Here is a 16716-nt window from a genome sequence, read left to right as displayed (position 1 = left end):
ACATTCCCACCAACAGTGCAGAGAAACAAAAGCAAAAATGAACTATTGGGACTTCATCAAGATAAGAAGCTTTTGCACAGTGAAGGATACCGTCAACAAAACTCAAAGACAACCTACAGAATGGGAGAAGATACTTGCAAATGACAAATCAGATAAAGGGCTAGTTTCCAAGATCTATAAAGAACTTATTAAACTCAACAGCAAAGAAACAATCCAGTCATGAAATGGGCAGAAGACATGAACAGACATTTCTCCAAAGAAGACCTAGACATGGCCAACAAGCACATGAGGAAATGCTCCGCATCACTTGCCATCAGGGAAATATAAATCAAAACCACAGTGAGATACCACCTCACACCAATGAGAATGGGGAAAATTAACAAGGCAGGAAAGCACAAATGTTGGAGAGGATGTGGAGAAAGGGGAACCCTCCTGAACTGGCTTTTAAAAGAAAAGATTCAGAGTTTGCCAAGTTAACAAACTCTCCTGAGTTAGCAGAGAGCACAGCATGTGCAAGATCATGGAGGCCTGAAATAATAGGATGAGCTTAGGGAGCAGTAAACATTTGGTATTCCAACACAGATGTCCTAATATCATTGGAACAGTATCAGAGACATTTAGGTATGAGTGAATTGGGCAAATGACAATTCAGGGAAAAGTAAAAGTTACTTATTCCTTATTTATTTCACACCTGGGGGAGAAAAGTTGATGTCAGTCTTATCCACTCATCTATTATTGCTGTTGCTATCTTAACTTAAGCCCTATTGCTTGTACTGTTCTAACCAGACAAAAGAGGAATTCAGTCATTTAACACACCTCTACTGCCAGGTACTTGGCACTTTGTTTATTCTCATGGATAGAAGATGAGTGAGAGAGAGAACCTTACAAAGGAGTGCTCTGAACCCCTGCAAAACACTCAGCATTTTCAGAAATACAAGAGTAGTGAAACTGCCTTATAAGTGTATTAGACTTATTTAACAGAGTCTTTGGCATGTCTTCACCAATTTTATCACTTATATAAATGGAGAGACTGGGGCTTTAAAAAGACTGAATGATCGATCATCAGTTATCAGATTGGCAGCTAGGACTGAACATCTTTCTGGTATCTATTTTTCTATTCCTTATTGTGTCTGATATGTGAACATTTAACTTTCACTATTTTAATAAAAATAAAGTACCATTTCATTGATATCTTATAGAAAGAGTATTGACCTTATTCCTGTGAGTTGCTAGAGCATTTATTTTTATTGTTACTTGTTTGTTTAGTTTTTGACTTCTGTTGGGGGGAGAGCTTGTTTGACTCGTTTTGGACTTTTAGTTTAGGATTTGAGCAGCAATTTATTGGTGTAGGTGCAGGAAATGTTTGTGGAGTCCTTTTTCCACCTAGGGATCAAAGGAGGGACAGAGGAACTGATCTAATAGAAATTAGGAAAAATAAGCCAAAACCACTTACAGCTATTTGTATGTATAAGAGAAAATGCTCAGGGAAGATCTAGCAGTGAAGTAAAAAAAAAAAAAAATTCATTGTTACCTTTAATACCTTTTTCAGAACTTAAATCATGTGGCACACATGGAGTAACTGATACAGGTATGATGAAGCTGGAGGCCATGCACCACCTCATGTGTCCTCTACATCGTAGCCCTCAGTAAACGTTAATAAGAGGTATTTGCCAGTGTGGGTGAAATCTGGAACACAGCCCATTGCTAATAAACAATTCCTTATTTCTAAACAGGATTCTTTTAATATATGTCCAAATATCTATTTTTAGATCAAGGTTTACTAAAAATAACTTTCCCTAAGACATAAAAGTAAAAAAGTGTTTTGCAAGCTAATTAGCCATAGTGATTGATAAATACTCTTCTCCATTTGACATATTGAGGCATTTTGTTTGTGTCTCAAAAGGCTGCACAGAGATGGTTACAGTTGACAGCTGTTGTAGCACTAATAAGATTAAAGTAAAGAAATTAGTTTTGTCGACTTTAATCTGCTGTTTAACACTGCAAACCACCTGGGGTCTTCTCCAGGGCCCGCATGTTTAATTGTGAATTTAAAATTACATAACCAGATCCTACTTACAAACATATCTGAAGACTTGCTAGTGGTAACTGTCTTGTTACTAGACAAGATAGAGTTTAACACTAGACCTTAGAATTAATGTTTTAATTTGATGCTCACCCTACATTTTTAAATGTATTATTCTAATCTTTGAAACATAACACCTTCTCAGCAGGGAGGTTAATTTTAGGAAATGAAGAAAATTTAATTAGGTTCGTACTTAAGCTATCTATGATTTTCCCATCTAAAAATAGAATATGTCCCTATGGAATAATTAAATTGCCAATTCTAGTACCAAATTGACCAATTAAAAAAAAAAGAAACCCTTGAGATAACACATCTAGTTGAAGATTTCTTATTCCTTGTTCTGGGCATCATTGTAATTAGGAAAATACTTTAATTTAAAAACTAATTTTGGTATTATCAAAATGTTATGTTGTAGAATGTGATGTGAGAGGCAATAATCTTTTGTGATTATTACATTGAGTTTTAATCAAACTGAAGTGTAGGGTGCATATCATTTATATCCCCACAGTGAAGATCATTTGGTCAAGCAGCATTATTAGCATCCCTTGAAGAACCTCCCACCAGTCTTGAGCTGAGATTTGTTGTTCCTCAATGTTGGCTCCCTCACTGGCCCTGCCCACCCCAGGTGTTCTGGCATCAGACAGATGGAGCAAGAACAAGAAAGGTGGGGTGGGTTTAGACTAGTCTCCACAGCACCAGCTTTCCTCTTCATCCACGGTTCATGCTGATCCAAATGTCCCATTGTCCACTGCAGAAAAGAACTTTCCAAATTCTGTCACAAGTTTACCTTTCCTGTGATTCCAAGAATGTCAGAATTGAATAATCCACAGGTACATTGGGCATCACCAGGTAGTGGAGTTCAGCTTGCCTGCCTGCTGCCTCCAGGATCAGCGCCTGGAAGAAGCTGGTGGTCATATTGAGGCATATGAGAACTCTATTCCTCATGGCTCTTGTTGACCACCTGGCGCTGCTTCACATAGGACCTCCCACCAGCCTCCGTCCTGCTGGTGACCTTGCGGGGCCCCTGGGGTCTGGTCAGACCCACGGCCACCACCCACAGGAAGCCTTCCCTGACCTGACCTCCAGCTGTGTCCCTCTGAGGGACTGCCCCTCAGCAGGAAGCTTCTGTGCCTTGTGGTTTCTCCAGGAGGCTAGAAACTCCCTCCAGGGTAGAAATTGACTTTTTCCATGTCCCTCATGCCCATCCCTGGATCAGGCAGGGAGGGGTGCGGCAATAAATACTACTGAAATGAGAAAAAGGAAGAGGGGTGTGAGGAAATGACTATATTGTAGCTGATAATCTGCTAGTGTGGCTTATACAATGTGATCGGAGCTGAGGAATGCATACAGCAGATGCCAAAATATGTTTTAACTGTTTTTAGCAATTAGAATTAGTGGTGGTAATATTAATTTTGCTTTTCAGAAACTGTTGTGGGTTGTATCATAAAGTGAGTAATTATGGATATTTTAATTCTGTCATCCTTGATGCCTTTGAGGGCCAAGATTTTCAGTATCAAAGAAAAGTTAGAGAGCTGTTATATAAGAGTCTAAAGAAAAAAAATCCTTAAGTCCTGAATTTGAATCTGAAGTTTTATTATGCATTCATAAAATGTTTTGTCTAAGTAAGTGGCATGGTTCCTACCTCTACTCAATCCAATGACTGTTTAAAAAATAGTGGAAAAAAATAAAACAGTAGAAAGTGTAATTAGTGTGTTAATATATTCCACAGTTGTGTATTCTTATATATTCTGATTGAAACAAGAAAGACCTTCAGTAGGTAGCTCTGTGTTCGCCAACTAGTGCACATACTGTAATGGTTCTAGAGAAGCGCAGCTAGTCAAGGACCTTCTCCAGAGAAGGGGTGCCCGGGTGGCTCAGTCAGTTAAGTGTCTGCCTTCGGCTCAGATAATGATCCCAGGGTCCTGGGACCAAGCTCCACATTGGACTCCCTGCTCAGCGGGAGCCTGATTCTCCCCTTTAACCCACTTGTACTTTTGCTGTCTCTCTCTCTCTCTCTCTCTCTCTCTTCAATCAATCTTTTTTTTTTTTTTTTTTTTTTTTTTTTAAAAAGGAACTTACCCAGAAGTAACTTAGAGTAGTTGAGTAATGGAATAGAGTTCTCAATGACAGGAGTTCTCAGTGAGACAGGAGTCTCTGTTTTCAGCCTCAGGAATTGGCACATGCAGCTCTCAGGTGGGCCACTCCTGCAAGGCCAGGCCTAGATCACAGGCTTCATCCTGTGGGCAACCACTCACTTGGTGGGACCAGTAAGGCATTAGAATTCTCACTGCACTTGGACCTCCCTAGTTTCAGATAACTCTTTTTAATAATTTTTAATAAAAGATATTATTTTAGGGGAGCCTGGGTGGCCCAGGCAGTTAAGCATCTGACTCTTGGTTTCAGCTCAGGTCATGATTTCAAGTAGGGTCATGAGATCAGGGCCCAGTCCGGCGCCACACACAGCACAGAGTCTGCTTGAGATTCTTTCCTCCCTCTCTGCTCCTTCCCTTGCTCATCCTCTCTAAATAAATAAATAAATACAGAAATAAATAAAATTATTTCTAAAACTTATTTTAGTTTGGAGATTTATAAAGACAAAGCATAATTTGAGAATGGCAATTTGTATAAACCATATACCATTTATTAAATGCTTAATGCAAACCAAATATGTTAGATAAATTACATATGGAGGCTCTGACTTTAGCATTAATTTCTCCCTTCCCTAAGGAACTGATACTGCCCCAGGTCTGTGTGTTCTAATTCGGTCTCAAGAATCTTCTTTCCTAAAACTAATTCTATATCATTTGCTAACCATCCTCTGTGTTTTGTGAGGACCTGTCACATTTCCACACTTACCACGTAAAGTGAATCCCTTTCTTATATGAAGGCAGAAAGAGTGATGAAAATCCTAGGCTTCTCTTTCCAGCTCTGTGGATGGGACTCTGGTACTTGCTGTGCCTACTTGGCATAGAATCTTGCTCTCCAGGAATTTAGAGTCATTCACCTCCCCTGAGAATATAACTACATATCATTTATTACATGCTTAATGCAAACCAAAGGAATTTGATATGTTGTAATATGTACTGGGGCTCTGGTTTTAAAATGCCCATGGCAGTTTTTAAATTTCTGCTACCTTGATACGGGTTTAAGATGGTGGATTTTGGTGAACAGTATTTTCTGAAAAGTCTTAACCACTGCAAACTGCATAAGGATACAAAATATAGAGTAAACTATGTACTTCCTAAGTTATCAAGTCCTCTTAGGCTACAACCACCTGGGGCTTTCCTTGTTTAACTGTTTCATAGTGTGTAGGTACTAAGCCTAATGTCTGAGTTGTTCTACACTTACTTTCTATTACTATCCTGCTTGTATGTAAATATGTTACTGTACTTAATTGCCAAAATACCCAGTTTTGTTATTCCTTTTCTGTCCTCTGTTTTTCAGAGGCAAACATTTTCAGTGAGAAGACTTACTTAAACAACATGCATTTGTGTAGTCGTGATCATTTGGGCCCTTACCTCAGCCCAGCCACAGCGTACTTTTGACAAAATGGACAGTAAGATTTTAATGTCTTCTCAGAAGATACTTTTAAAATCTGGGGCTTTCTGTTTGATGTTAAAAAGTGCTTCTAGTCATTTGAGTCTTAAATTACAGGGAAAGCTGCTTGAGCAGACCACCCAGGCTGTGTTCAAAGAAGTGATCTTTCTAAGACAGGTGCTTTTCAAATAGAGGGCAAGTTTTTCCTGACCCTGAGATTTCTGCCCCCCCCCCCTTTTTTTCTCATCAGAATGTAGTTTCTTGTAGAAGTTTCTTTGGGGGTTTTGTGAGCAAAAGATTATATAGATGCACATTCCATGCTTTACCAGTAAATGCATTTTCTTTAAAGTAAAGAGAGCATTAGGACAAAATCTTATGCCTTGTGTTTTTTATAGGTATATTTATTGATGTTCCACAAATGATTGTAGACAAGTTGTGTTTATTGGACAAAACAGAAAAATAGAAATTAAAAATCAAAGTTGTAAAAATTATAGATCAAAACAAAAGGGAAAGGGTAGGATATAATTATAAAACTATAAGGTTTCACATGTCACTCTAAATGCAGTATCCTCATTTTTTCATGTCTTCGAGGATCTACAATTATATTTATTAATCCTACTATAAAACTACAATACACAAAACCGTGTAATATGGCACAATGCTTAACAAAATTATCAATTACAGTAGGAAACCAGGGAATATATAATATATTTATAGTTATGATAAAGTTCAAACCAGTAGAGAAAAGGTGACCTTTAAAGGGGGGTGGTAAATTTAGGCTTCTGGCTCCCACCACATGCCAGAATCAATTCTAAATGAATTTTTAGTGAATTATAAAACCATAAAATTACTTACACACAGTGATAATCCAAGAAAAAATAAATACAAAGGGCTGGATACAAATGTATAGTTACCATATCTCATAGTGAAGAAGAACTTTTTAAACGATCAAAGGATGGGAAGGAAAAATAAAACCACAAAGAAAAAAATTGTTAGGCTACATAAAATTGTTTCACTTCAATACATAAAAAAATTCTGTCAAAATAACATGAACAAAAGGAAAGACAGCAGATAAACTGGAAAAAATACTAACAACATTATTAATCTTTTACTATATTTATGAGAGAACCTTCATTAAGAAAAACCTGAAAACCTCCAGTAAAAAACTTTTAGGGGACAAGAATAATTAACAGAAAGATAAGTTGGATGGCCTGTGTTTTCTAAATCCTACAATATATTCAATAGCCTATCAATTAATATCCTTTCTGTTTAAGTCAACCAGAACTTTCTTCCTGTAGTTTGCAACTAAAAGATCTATTAAAACAGAATTATTTGTAACATTGAAGGTTAACACAAAAATAATGAGGGATTGATTGGGAAACAAATGTTATATCCGTTGTAAAACGGATTAAAATTGTGCAGTATTTCTCAGTATAAGTATTTTAATCAGAAAGGGGATTTAAAATAAGATATGAGATGCTTAACAAAATTGTTGGAAGTGATTGTAGACCACTGGGTTGACTCCAAAACACTACGAACCATATCCACTGGGGGCACTGCTCCTTCTGAGGTCAACATACTTAGGGAAGGAAATAACTTAATACCATGCATAACTGTCTCTCACACCCAGAAACCACAGAATGGATAGAGATCAGAGATTAGGAAATCAAATAGAGTAGCACAAGCCCACTGGTTCTTGACACCCAGAAGCTGGAAAATGGAACCTGGAATGCTGCTGCAGGAAAGCCTTATATTTCCAAGTCTTGCTTAATAGCAACCACATCCAAGAGCCACAGGAAGATGGCCTTGACCCCGTTCAACCTCCAAATCTTGTAGGATAATATTTGTATAGGGGAAAAAAACCTCTTCAGTATGCGTAGATTATGTCTGGAAGGATACGTAAGCTAGCGACCACGGTGATTTCTAAGATCGGAGATTGAGTGGCTGAGGGACATAAGGAAGAGGGCGGTGCTTCTCACCTAATACCCTTTTTGTGCATGTTGTACCATGGTTGTCATTCCTAGTCAGAAAGTTACCAAGGTAACTTAATTATATCAAAATTATATCAAAAATCATATCAAAATTATATTCCCATCAAGTTTTTACTGCACTTGATGGGAACACACCCTCAGGTCTCTGAAGAACCCTTCAGGGCTTTTTGAGGTGAGGCAACAGAGTCAGCTTTGGGTTCCCCACTTCTGCTTCAGTCAGAGGAGCTCTGACTTTATCAGTTCTGTGGTTTAAGTATCTGAGTAAAATTTTGTAAGGTTTTTTATTGAAGTAATCTCTACACTTAATATGGGGCTCAAATTCACTACCCTGAGGTCTTCTGCTTCTCTGACTGAGCCAGCCAGGTACCCCAAGATTTTATATAAGCTTTTAACCTTCTGAGTGAGAAAGCATTCCGTTGCTTTTTTAAAAAACTGAAAACCATTATTAAGGAATATTAAATGTCATGGAGAAATATTCATTATGTATTTGTCAAATAAATGTACATTTACAAGAATAGAGAGGGAAAAAGACTTGAAGTACAAATACCAAATTATTTCTTGATAGTTTTTTACTATTTCTTTGCCCTTGTCTTTCTCAAATTTATTTCAATTATTTTAAAAATCATTTTTATAGGGGACACCTGTCTAGCTCAGTCGGTAGAGCATGTGACTCTTGATCTCAGAGTCATGAGTTCAAGCCCCATATTGGGTATAAAATCTATTTTTTTAACTAAAGTAAATAAAAATTATTTTTATAATCATAAATACAAATTACTTTTTAAAACGAAAAGCAGTATTTCGGAAAATCTGTATTATCTGATAAATGGTGCTGATTTGCATTTGTGAAGTATTTGCTAATGAGAGCTTCCAAACAATGTATTTCATATGGGCCGAAGTTTTTCCGTACAGTCTTAGGTATTGAGTGAAGCTGACAGAGTTGAGCCTTCTCCTGGTGCTCTGCAGCCTAGAATCCTCTCATTATTGATGGCAGTGTACCATGAAAACATTCAGTAAACAAGGTACTTCATGATCCTGGAAATAATAGCTCTTAACAGCATGCCTTAATTTGATTCAACTTATTAACATCTTGTTGGTGCCTTATTCATAACAAGAATAATAAGATTAATAAACCGAATGAAGCCTATCACTTCTTTTTAACCATGTGCCAGGCACTTTCCCAAGTACTTGACAACTATTAACTCATTTAATCTTCATGATACCTATGTGAAGTCTAGGTATCGTTATCCTGGTTTTATAGGTGAAAAGATGGATGCTAAGATGTTAATTTAGTGACTTTCTAAAATCTCAAATGGCAGAACTGGGATTTTAACCTAGATGTATCTTACTCTGATGTCTCTGCTCTTAACCAATATACTCTTTTTTTTTTTTTTTTTCCAATATACTCTTAAGCTCAGGGTTTAGGAACCTAACGGTTATATGAAGCAAGGTCCAACTCTGTCAGACAAACAGATGATTACAAGCACAACAGGGGCTCTCCCACATGGGGACAGAGAGCTTGGCTGTTTCGTCCACCTAGCAATGCCTGGAAATCATAGGCACTTAGGTATTTGTTGGGTGAGTGAATACTCACGTGGTGGTCCTTCAACCTGTGGTTCTTAACTTTGCATGTCAGAGTTGCCCCCTAGAGCTTTTGAAACATGCAGATGTATAGAGTTCCTCCAGCTGGCATCTCCAGCGGAGAAACTCAGGCAAGTATGTTTTTAAAAATCTATAGGTGATTCCAATGCTCAAAATTAGAGCCCCTACTCTAGAGCAGTGGTGCTCTGACTTGAAGATGCATCTGAATCACCTGGAGAATGTTAAAACGCATATTGCTGGTCTCTACCCCCAGTTTCTAGTTAATATGTCTGGGATGGAGCCTGGAAATTTGCATTTCAAAGAAGCTCCCAGATGATATTGATGCTTCAGGTCCTGTAGGAGCACTGTCCTCCAGGATTGGTGTTGATGGACTACATCAAAACATTTCTACACAGGACCTAAGCAGGAGAGTTAGGCCAGAATCCACATTGATTGTTCAGGCAATATAGGCTTTAAATAGTGTTCGAAGTACCCAGAAGAGTGCCCATTGGGTTTATGGCTCCAAAGGTTTCTTTGAACAATGGCATATAAATTTGTTTTATCCCTCAAAGAGAACATTTCTTTGATCATTTTGACCTTAGACTGTTGTACTCTCAGGGTTTTCCTCTGCTGAGGCACTCTGAATCCATGTCTACACAGCCTCCAAGCAGGTAGGGTGCTCACTCAGAACTCTGCAGTTCTTATCTCACAGAGAAAGCCTCTAGTTTCTCCTCAGGTGTCCTTCATCTGTCATCTGTCTTTATCTTGGACCAGGAGATCTGGGAAGAGGAGCTTTGACAGACCCTTTGCAGGGCGGGGACGGGGGCTATTATTCAAAGTTCTAGGCCTTGGAGTTCCTGGGTGATAGATATCTAATCTTAGATTATTTTGGATGTCCCAGTTGGTTGAGTGTCTACCTTTGGCTCAGGTCATGATCTCAGGGTCCTGGGATTGAGTCCTTCGTCAGGCTCAGTGAGGAGCCTGCTCCTTCTCCTTCTGCTTCTCCCCTTCCCCTGCTCTTGTTCTCTCTTTCTCTCTCTCTCTCTCTCTCTCAAATAAATAAATAAAATATTAAAAAAGACATTATCAACTGATGAATGGATAAAGAAGATATGGTATGTATATATGTATGTATACACACAGTGGAATATTACACAGCCATCAAAATGAAATCTTTCCATTTGCAACAACATGATGGAGCTAGAGTATATTATGCTAAGTGAAATAAGTCAGAGAAAGACAAATGCCATATGATCTCACTCATATGGGAAGGGGTGGGAAAGAAAGAGGGAAACGAACTGTAAGAGACTCCTAACCATAGAGAACAAAATGAAGGTTTGTAGAGGGAAGTAGATGGGGAATGAGCTAGATGGGTGGTGGGTGTTAAAGAGGACACTTGTTGTGGGGAACCTGGGTCGCTCAGTCAGTTGAGCATCTGACTCTTGATTTCAGCTTGGGTCATGATCTTGAGGTCATGGGATTGAGCCCATGCCAGTCTCTTCCCTTAGCAGAGAGTCTGCTAGAAATTCTCTCTCCGCTTCTCTCTATGCACCTCCCCTGTCCCACACACGTGCATACACGATGTCTCTCTCAAATAAATCTTAAAAAAATAAAAGAGGTCATTTGTTGTGATGAGTACTCGGTGTTATACTTCAGTATTGAATCACTGAATTCTCCAGAAACCAATACTGCACTATATGTTAACTAAGTAAAATTTAAGTTAAAAAAGAAAATTTTTTAAATAGGCGTTATCAGATAGACTATTAATTAAATACATTTCCATTATCTGCTGTGTAACTAAGAAATTAGTCAGAGGCAAGTATTAGATACTAACAATCAATGGGCTTTGGATAAAAAAAAAGTGTAAGCTTTTATATCTAGCTGATGGGCCTTGTACCTAATAATTGGCTTGTTTTTTCAGAGTGATTTCTATCCTGTGCCTGTTGCTTTTGTACCATTCATTTTATGTATTTTAAATTGTTTAGAGAAGAGTTGTTCAAGTTTTACAAATGGTGTTTCTCTCCTTCTATTAGGTGTCTCTGCAATGCAATCAATGTTTACAACCTCACCTGCAATAACTGCTCAGAAAATTGCACCGATGTTCTGTTTAGTAACAAGATTACCTTCTTAATGGACCTCCTGATACACCAGTTGACGGTATGCAATATTACTGCTTTGAGTTAGAAGCAGTTACGGTTTGGGAAATATTGCCTGTGGGGAAAACTAAAAGAATTCAGCTTATTTACCCTCCAGATGTAAATAAAGTGAAGATGATGAGGAGAGTGAACTAGAGACTGACAAAGAGACCTCTTAATTTGAAAATCTCATATTAGAGTCTCCTAAGTTCCAATATTTAACAGATAATATACTTGTAACACTTGCCAACTACCGGGCCTTTGGAGTCAGCTGGACTCCACGCCAAACCTCTGAGCCCACAGGAATGAGTGCTATAGAACAGAAGAAAGCTTAGGAAAGCCTCAAAACCTCTCTTGCCAACTCAGTTAAAAGGGTCAGTTTATAAAGGGTTTTTTGGTGGCCCTTGATATATATTTTTTTGAAGCAAGAAATTCCTCTGTCAAAAAGGGGCAAACCTGTTATACTTTTGAAATGGAAACAAGCAGCCAATTGTAGCCTTAAATTTTGCTTCAGTTCACAGATGTTGGAAGAGTTCAGCTCAGTGTAATATCTAAAGGTTTAGGTCTGTCAACCGCAGCCTCCAGAACAGGAACCCTGAGGCCAGAAGTTTCCTGGTGAAGTTTCTGAGCCCCTGAGGTATTGGCACAAAATCTCTCTCAAGCTGCAAGTTTACAACACAGGAGATTTATTTTTCAGAACCGATTTACTTTTACTCCACACACAGTTCTAATGCCTCTTTCTAAACCACATGCCTTTTTCTGTCTTTCCTCCTCCATCTGGCTAATTTCTTTTTTTTTTTTTTTTTTTTAAATTTTTATTTATTTATGATAGTCACAGAGAGAGAGAGAGAGAGGCAGAGACACAGGCAGAGGGAGAAGCAGGCTCCATGCACTGGGAGCCTGATGTGGGATTCGATCCCGGGTCTCCAGGATCGCGCCCTGGGCCAAAGGCAGGCGCCAAACCGCTGCGCCACCCAGGGATCCCCATCTGGCTAATTTCTGTACATTCTACAGACCCTACCTGAAACATGGCATCTTTGTCATGAAACCTTCCCCAACCTGACTCTCCTCAAGTCCAGGTTAGGAATTTTTTATGTGCTCCTAGCCCTTACCTCTTTCAAAGAATTGATCACATTGAATTGACTATTTACCTGACCATTTCCCCATTAGCCATAAAATCAACAAGGATAGGAGGTAAATGATCACCCTCTCCCGGATCGTAACACAGTGCCTGGTACTTGGTAGATTTAGTACATCGTTGATGAATATATGACAGAAAAATGGATCCCCCCATGTCTCAAGCTGAGAATCAGAAAGGGAATGAGGAGGCCCTTCCAGGCGGGCCTACTGATGTTGGGAGGGGTCGACAGTGAGAGAGAACAGAGGCACAGACCTGGAACTGTTGACACAATACAGCAGTGGCTATTTACCATGATGACACTGAGTCATCACTTTAGGGCCAAATTATTTTTTGTTTTATCCATAAAAGAAGGCATTAAAGTATGGGTAAGACATTTTAGCACACAATTCTACTCAAAACAGCTGAAGGGCAGGAACAAGGAGAAAAGCCTTAGCCTTTGTTGTATGGTCACATATTCCAGACATTTTAATATATATTGCCTCATTTAATTTTTTTAAACATAAAGTCAGGATTTTACCAACAAGGAAACTTGAGTCCCAGAGATAGTGGCTTGCCCAAGACTACATAAATAGAAAGTCACAGAGCTAAGAGTCAAGCCTAGGTCTCTCAAACCCAAATTGAGAGACATTCTACACAGTAACTGCTACTTTTCAAAAGTGTCAGTGTTGTGAAAGACAAAGGAAGAGTGGAGAAGTGTCAAGATCGGAGGACATTCTGACAAGTAAATGTAATGTGGGATCCTATACCAGGAAAAGAACATTAGTGAGAAAACTGGGAAATTCAAATAGTCTATAAAATAGTTAATTTTACCAACTCAATATTAATTTCCTGCTTTCAATAATTATAGTATGGTTTTGTAATTTGTTAACAGTAGGGGGGGGGTGCTGGGCAAAAAGAACTCCACTATTTTTGAAACATATCTCTTACTTTAAAATTATTTTAAAATAAGAAGTGAAAATTAAAAAAAAAATGTTCCATGGATCATCTGGATGAGTTTATTCTGTGAAATTTATTCTATATTGATAATGGAAGAAGAAATATTAATACACTTTGAACAGGACAGGTAACAAAAAAGATGGCCTTTGAAATGTGAAGGGATGAGTAAGAAGATTTACAGACAGGATCTTCTGTCCTAGCTCTTCAGTCTTTTCTATTCAAAACCTATTCTTCCGCCTCTCTCTGTATCTCTCATGAATGAACAAATAAAATCTTTAACAGTAAAAAAAAAAAACAAAACAAAACTATTCTTATTAAGAGATATCACATGAGGTACCTAACTCTTCTCTCACTTAATAATTGCTTACTATGTCCACTTCCAGAGAAGCATGGGATATAATCCCCACCATCTGGGAAATTCCGTTTTAGGAGTGGGAACAGATATGCAGATTGCACGTAGTAAACAGTGTGATGGCAGCCTGTAACAGACTACAGTGGGAGCACAGAGGAAGGCGTTTTATAGCCTGGGACATCACAAAGGAGGGGATTTGAGCTAGGCCTTAGCTCCTCATAGTAGCTGTCATTTACTAAGTGCCTACCATGCGCCAGGAGCTTGTAAGTAGCTTGATCCTCTCCCTCTCCTTTGAAAGCCTGAGTTTCCTTTAAGTAATATTCTCTTGCTTGTGACCTCATGGTTTCTTGACACTCAGAATTTTAGCACATTCTGTGTTTATTTTTGCTCCATTCTGAACCATAATCCTAGGACATTTGTTTACCAAGCACACTTTATTCCTCCTTTCCTTATACATGCACTTCCTGGTTTATAGAGTTCCTTTAGACTTCTTATTCTGTAGCTGTCAATTCTAATACTGCTGTGACTAAGTTTGTGACACTTGAGAAAGAGAATTGTTTCCTAATTTGGGGAGACAGAGGGTAGAGATGGCTAAGATGGTGATTTTTATGTCTCTTGAAATCACTTGAATTCTTTTTCTTTCTTTTTTTTTTTTGATAAGTGGTTTGATATCCATGTAACCAGAATATGGACCACTAATTTGCATACCCTATAAGCAATGATAGAAGTTAGTCATTAACACATTTTCCAGAAGGATAAGAAGGAAGCATAAAAGAAGCTAATGAATTGAGATCTGATAGGATTTGTAAGACACCTAATAATGAGGCACTTAAACCTTTTTGGTTCTTTAGCAAACTGAAATTGTGTAGATTTTTTTTTTTTTTTTGGTTTAGCTGCATAGACTTTGTTCTAGCACTCTACATGTGCAACGTACTGTATAGATGCCAGGATCACAGAGGTAATTGGACACAGTTCCTTCACTCTAGAAGCCCAGTTAAGGAAGAACTTGCACACACAAATACTAGAGAAAAGCCATGAGAAATTCTGTGATGTACTGAGAGCTACAGAGCCTAAGCACCCAAGAAGAGAACCTGGCACATAAGAGGTTCTCCTTAAATATTTAATGAATGAATTCTAACTGGGAGCATTAGAGAGGTTTTGGGAAGATTTTAGTATGCCTTGAGGAAGGGTAGAAATTCTACAATTCTGAGTTATGATTTTTACAAAAGATAAATTAGCACAGTTGACACTATAAAGTATAATTTGTAGTAGAGATTCAAAGTAGGATTTTTAGGATGAGCTCTTGGGGAATTTATTTGGAGCCTTGTAAGAACAATACATTTAGACAGGCATGATCCAGAATGAAGTCTCACATAGATGTATTATCTTCCAAGAAGCATGAAAGTTTCTAAATATGTTAAAGCAGATTAACTTCTGTCATTCTAGAAGCATGGTTAAGCATCTTTTCTGAGCCTAACTCTTTCCAGTGAATGGAACAGTGGGTCTCAAGCTTTGAAATGCCTCCTTGAGAAGAACAGATATGCACATTGGAAGGAAATAAAAAGACCAGTGAAAAGAGCAGAATGGCAGAACAGGAAGTCCCAGCCCTCATTCCCCCACAGAGATACCACCTTAACAGTATATATACCAAAATACCATTATGAGAGTTCCGGAAGACAGTTAAGATGTTAAAGTACCCCAGGCTATCTCAAAGCCAAGAATAGCCACATTGAAATGAGTAAGAAGAACTGTTTCATTTTAGTTGTGTTCACCCCCTTCCCCAGGCCAGCGTAGCTCAGTCCTGCCAGACAATACCCCAGCTCATGGGTTCTTCTTTAGGAAGAAGAGAGGAGTAGCATGAGTCTGACCTCCTGGATTTTTGGAGGGCTTCCCAAGGGGGGTACCTGTTTCATCTTACTCAGAGCTCTGATAGGGAACAGGGATACTTTGGGTGCCTAGTAGCCCCTGATAACAGAGAGAGCAGGGCAGCTTGCTGCTGTAGAACCAGAGAATTTACAGTGTTGCAGACAGACACCAGAGGGAGCAAGAGATTATGATGTCCTGAAAAAGAAACTAAAAGAAAAACAACAAAACTCTCTAATTGAGAGATTATACACACAGGTCTAGAGAAAGGTACACATCACCCACAGAAAGGTTTCAGAAGCCTCCAAATTTCCTAGCCAAGATATTGGTGTCTTCCTTCTTACAAAGCCAGAATGTAAAGTCTAGAAGAGGTACTTTTTTTTTTTTTTCAAATGTGCAGATCCTAACACAAAGATATAAGACTCACAAAGAAACAGGGCAACATGGCCCATACAAAGGAACAAGATAAAGCTCTGGAAACCAATCTTAAAGAAACAAGTATATGAATTAACTGCAAAGAAATAAAACTAATTATAAAGATGTTCAATGAGCTCAAGAAAATGATGCATGAACAAAATGAAAATAAAGAGAAAATACTTTTTAAAAACAAGTTTTAGAGCTGAAGAATACAATAATTGAACTGAAAAGTTAGGTGGGGGAGTTCAAGAGCAGGCTTGATCGAATAGAAGAAAGAATGTGTGAACTCAAAGACAAGTCATCTGAAATTATGCAGTCAAAGGAACAAAAAGGAAAAGGAATGAAAAAAGCCTAAAGGATGTATGCAGTACCATCAGTTAGACCAATATACATGGGTACTCCCAAAAGAAAAAAGTAGAATGGGGAGGAAAGTTTATTTAAAGAAATAATAGCTAAAAATTTCCCAGTCTGGGGAAGGAGATGGATATCCAGATTCAAAAAGCCCCACAGACTCCCAACTATAATGAACACAAAGAAATCCACACTGAAACATTATAATCAACTTTTTCAAAAGTCAGAGACAAAGAATTTTGAAAGCAGCAAGAAGAAAGTGACTTGTCATATACAAGGGAACCCTCATAAAATTAATGATTTCTCACCAGAAACCCTACAGGCCAAAAGAA

General features: G+C 38.2%; 1 protein-coding gene across 6 annotated transcripts in view; it reads left to right on the top strand.

Moving 5' to 3' along the window:
- Positions 1 to 16716, top strand: part of SCAPER (S-phase cyclin A associated protein in the ER) — a 422176-nt gene that overhangs the window by 284528 nt on the left and 120932 nt on the right. For all 6 annotated transcript variants that reach the window (XM_041742633.1, XM_041742638.1, XM_041742635.1 and 3 more), the window contains one exon: positions 11223 to 11346. In XM_041742633.1, the coding sequence (XP_041598567.1) occupies positions 11223 to 11346 (124 nt within the window). The remainder of the gene's footprint in view (positions 1 to 11222; positions 11347 to 16716) is intronic.

The sequence above is a fragment of the Vulpes lagopus genome, chromosome 2 (assembly GCF_018345385.1).
Source record: "Vulpes lagopus strain Blue_001 chromosome 2, ASM1834538v1, whole genome shotgun sequence".
NCBI classification, from domain to species: domain Eukaryota; kingdom Metazoa; phylum Chordata; class Mammalia; order Carnivora; family Canidae; genus Vulpes; species Vulpes lagopus.
Note: the sequence above shows the minus strand (reverse complement) of the source record. Positions and strands in the feature narration are given on the sequence as shown.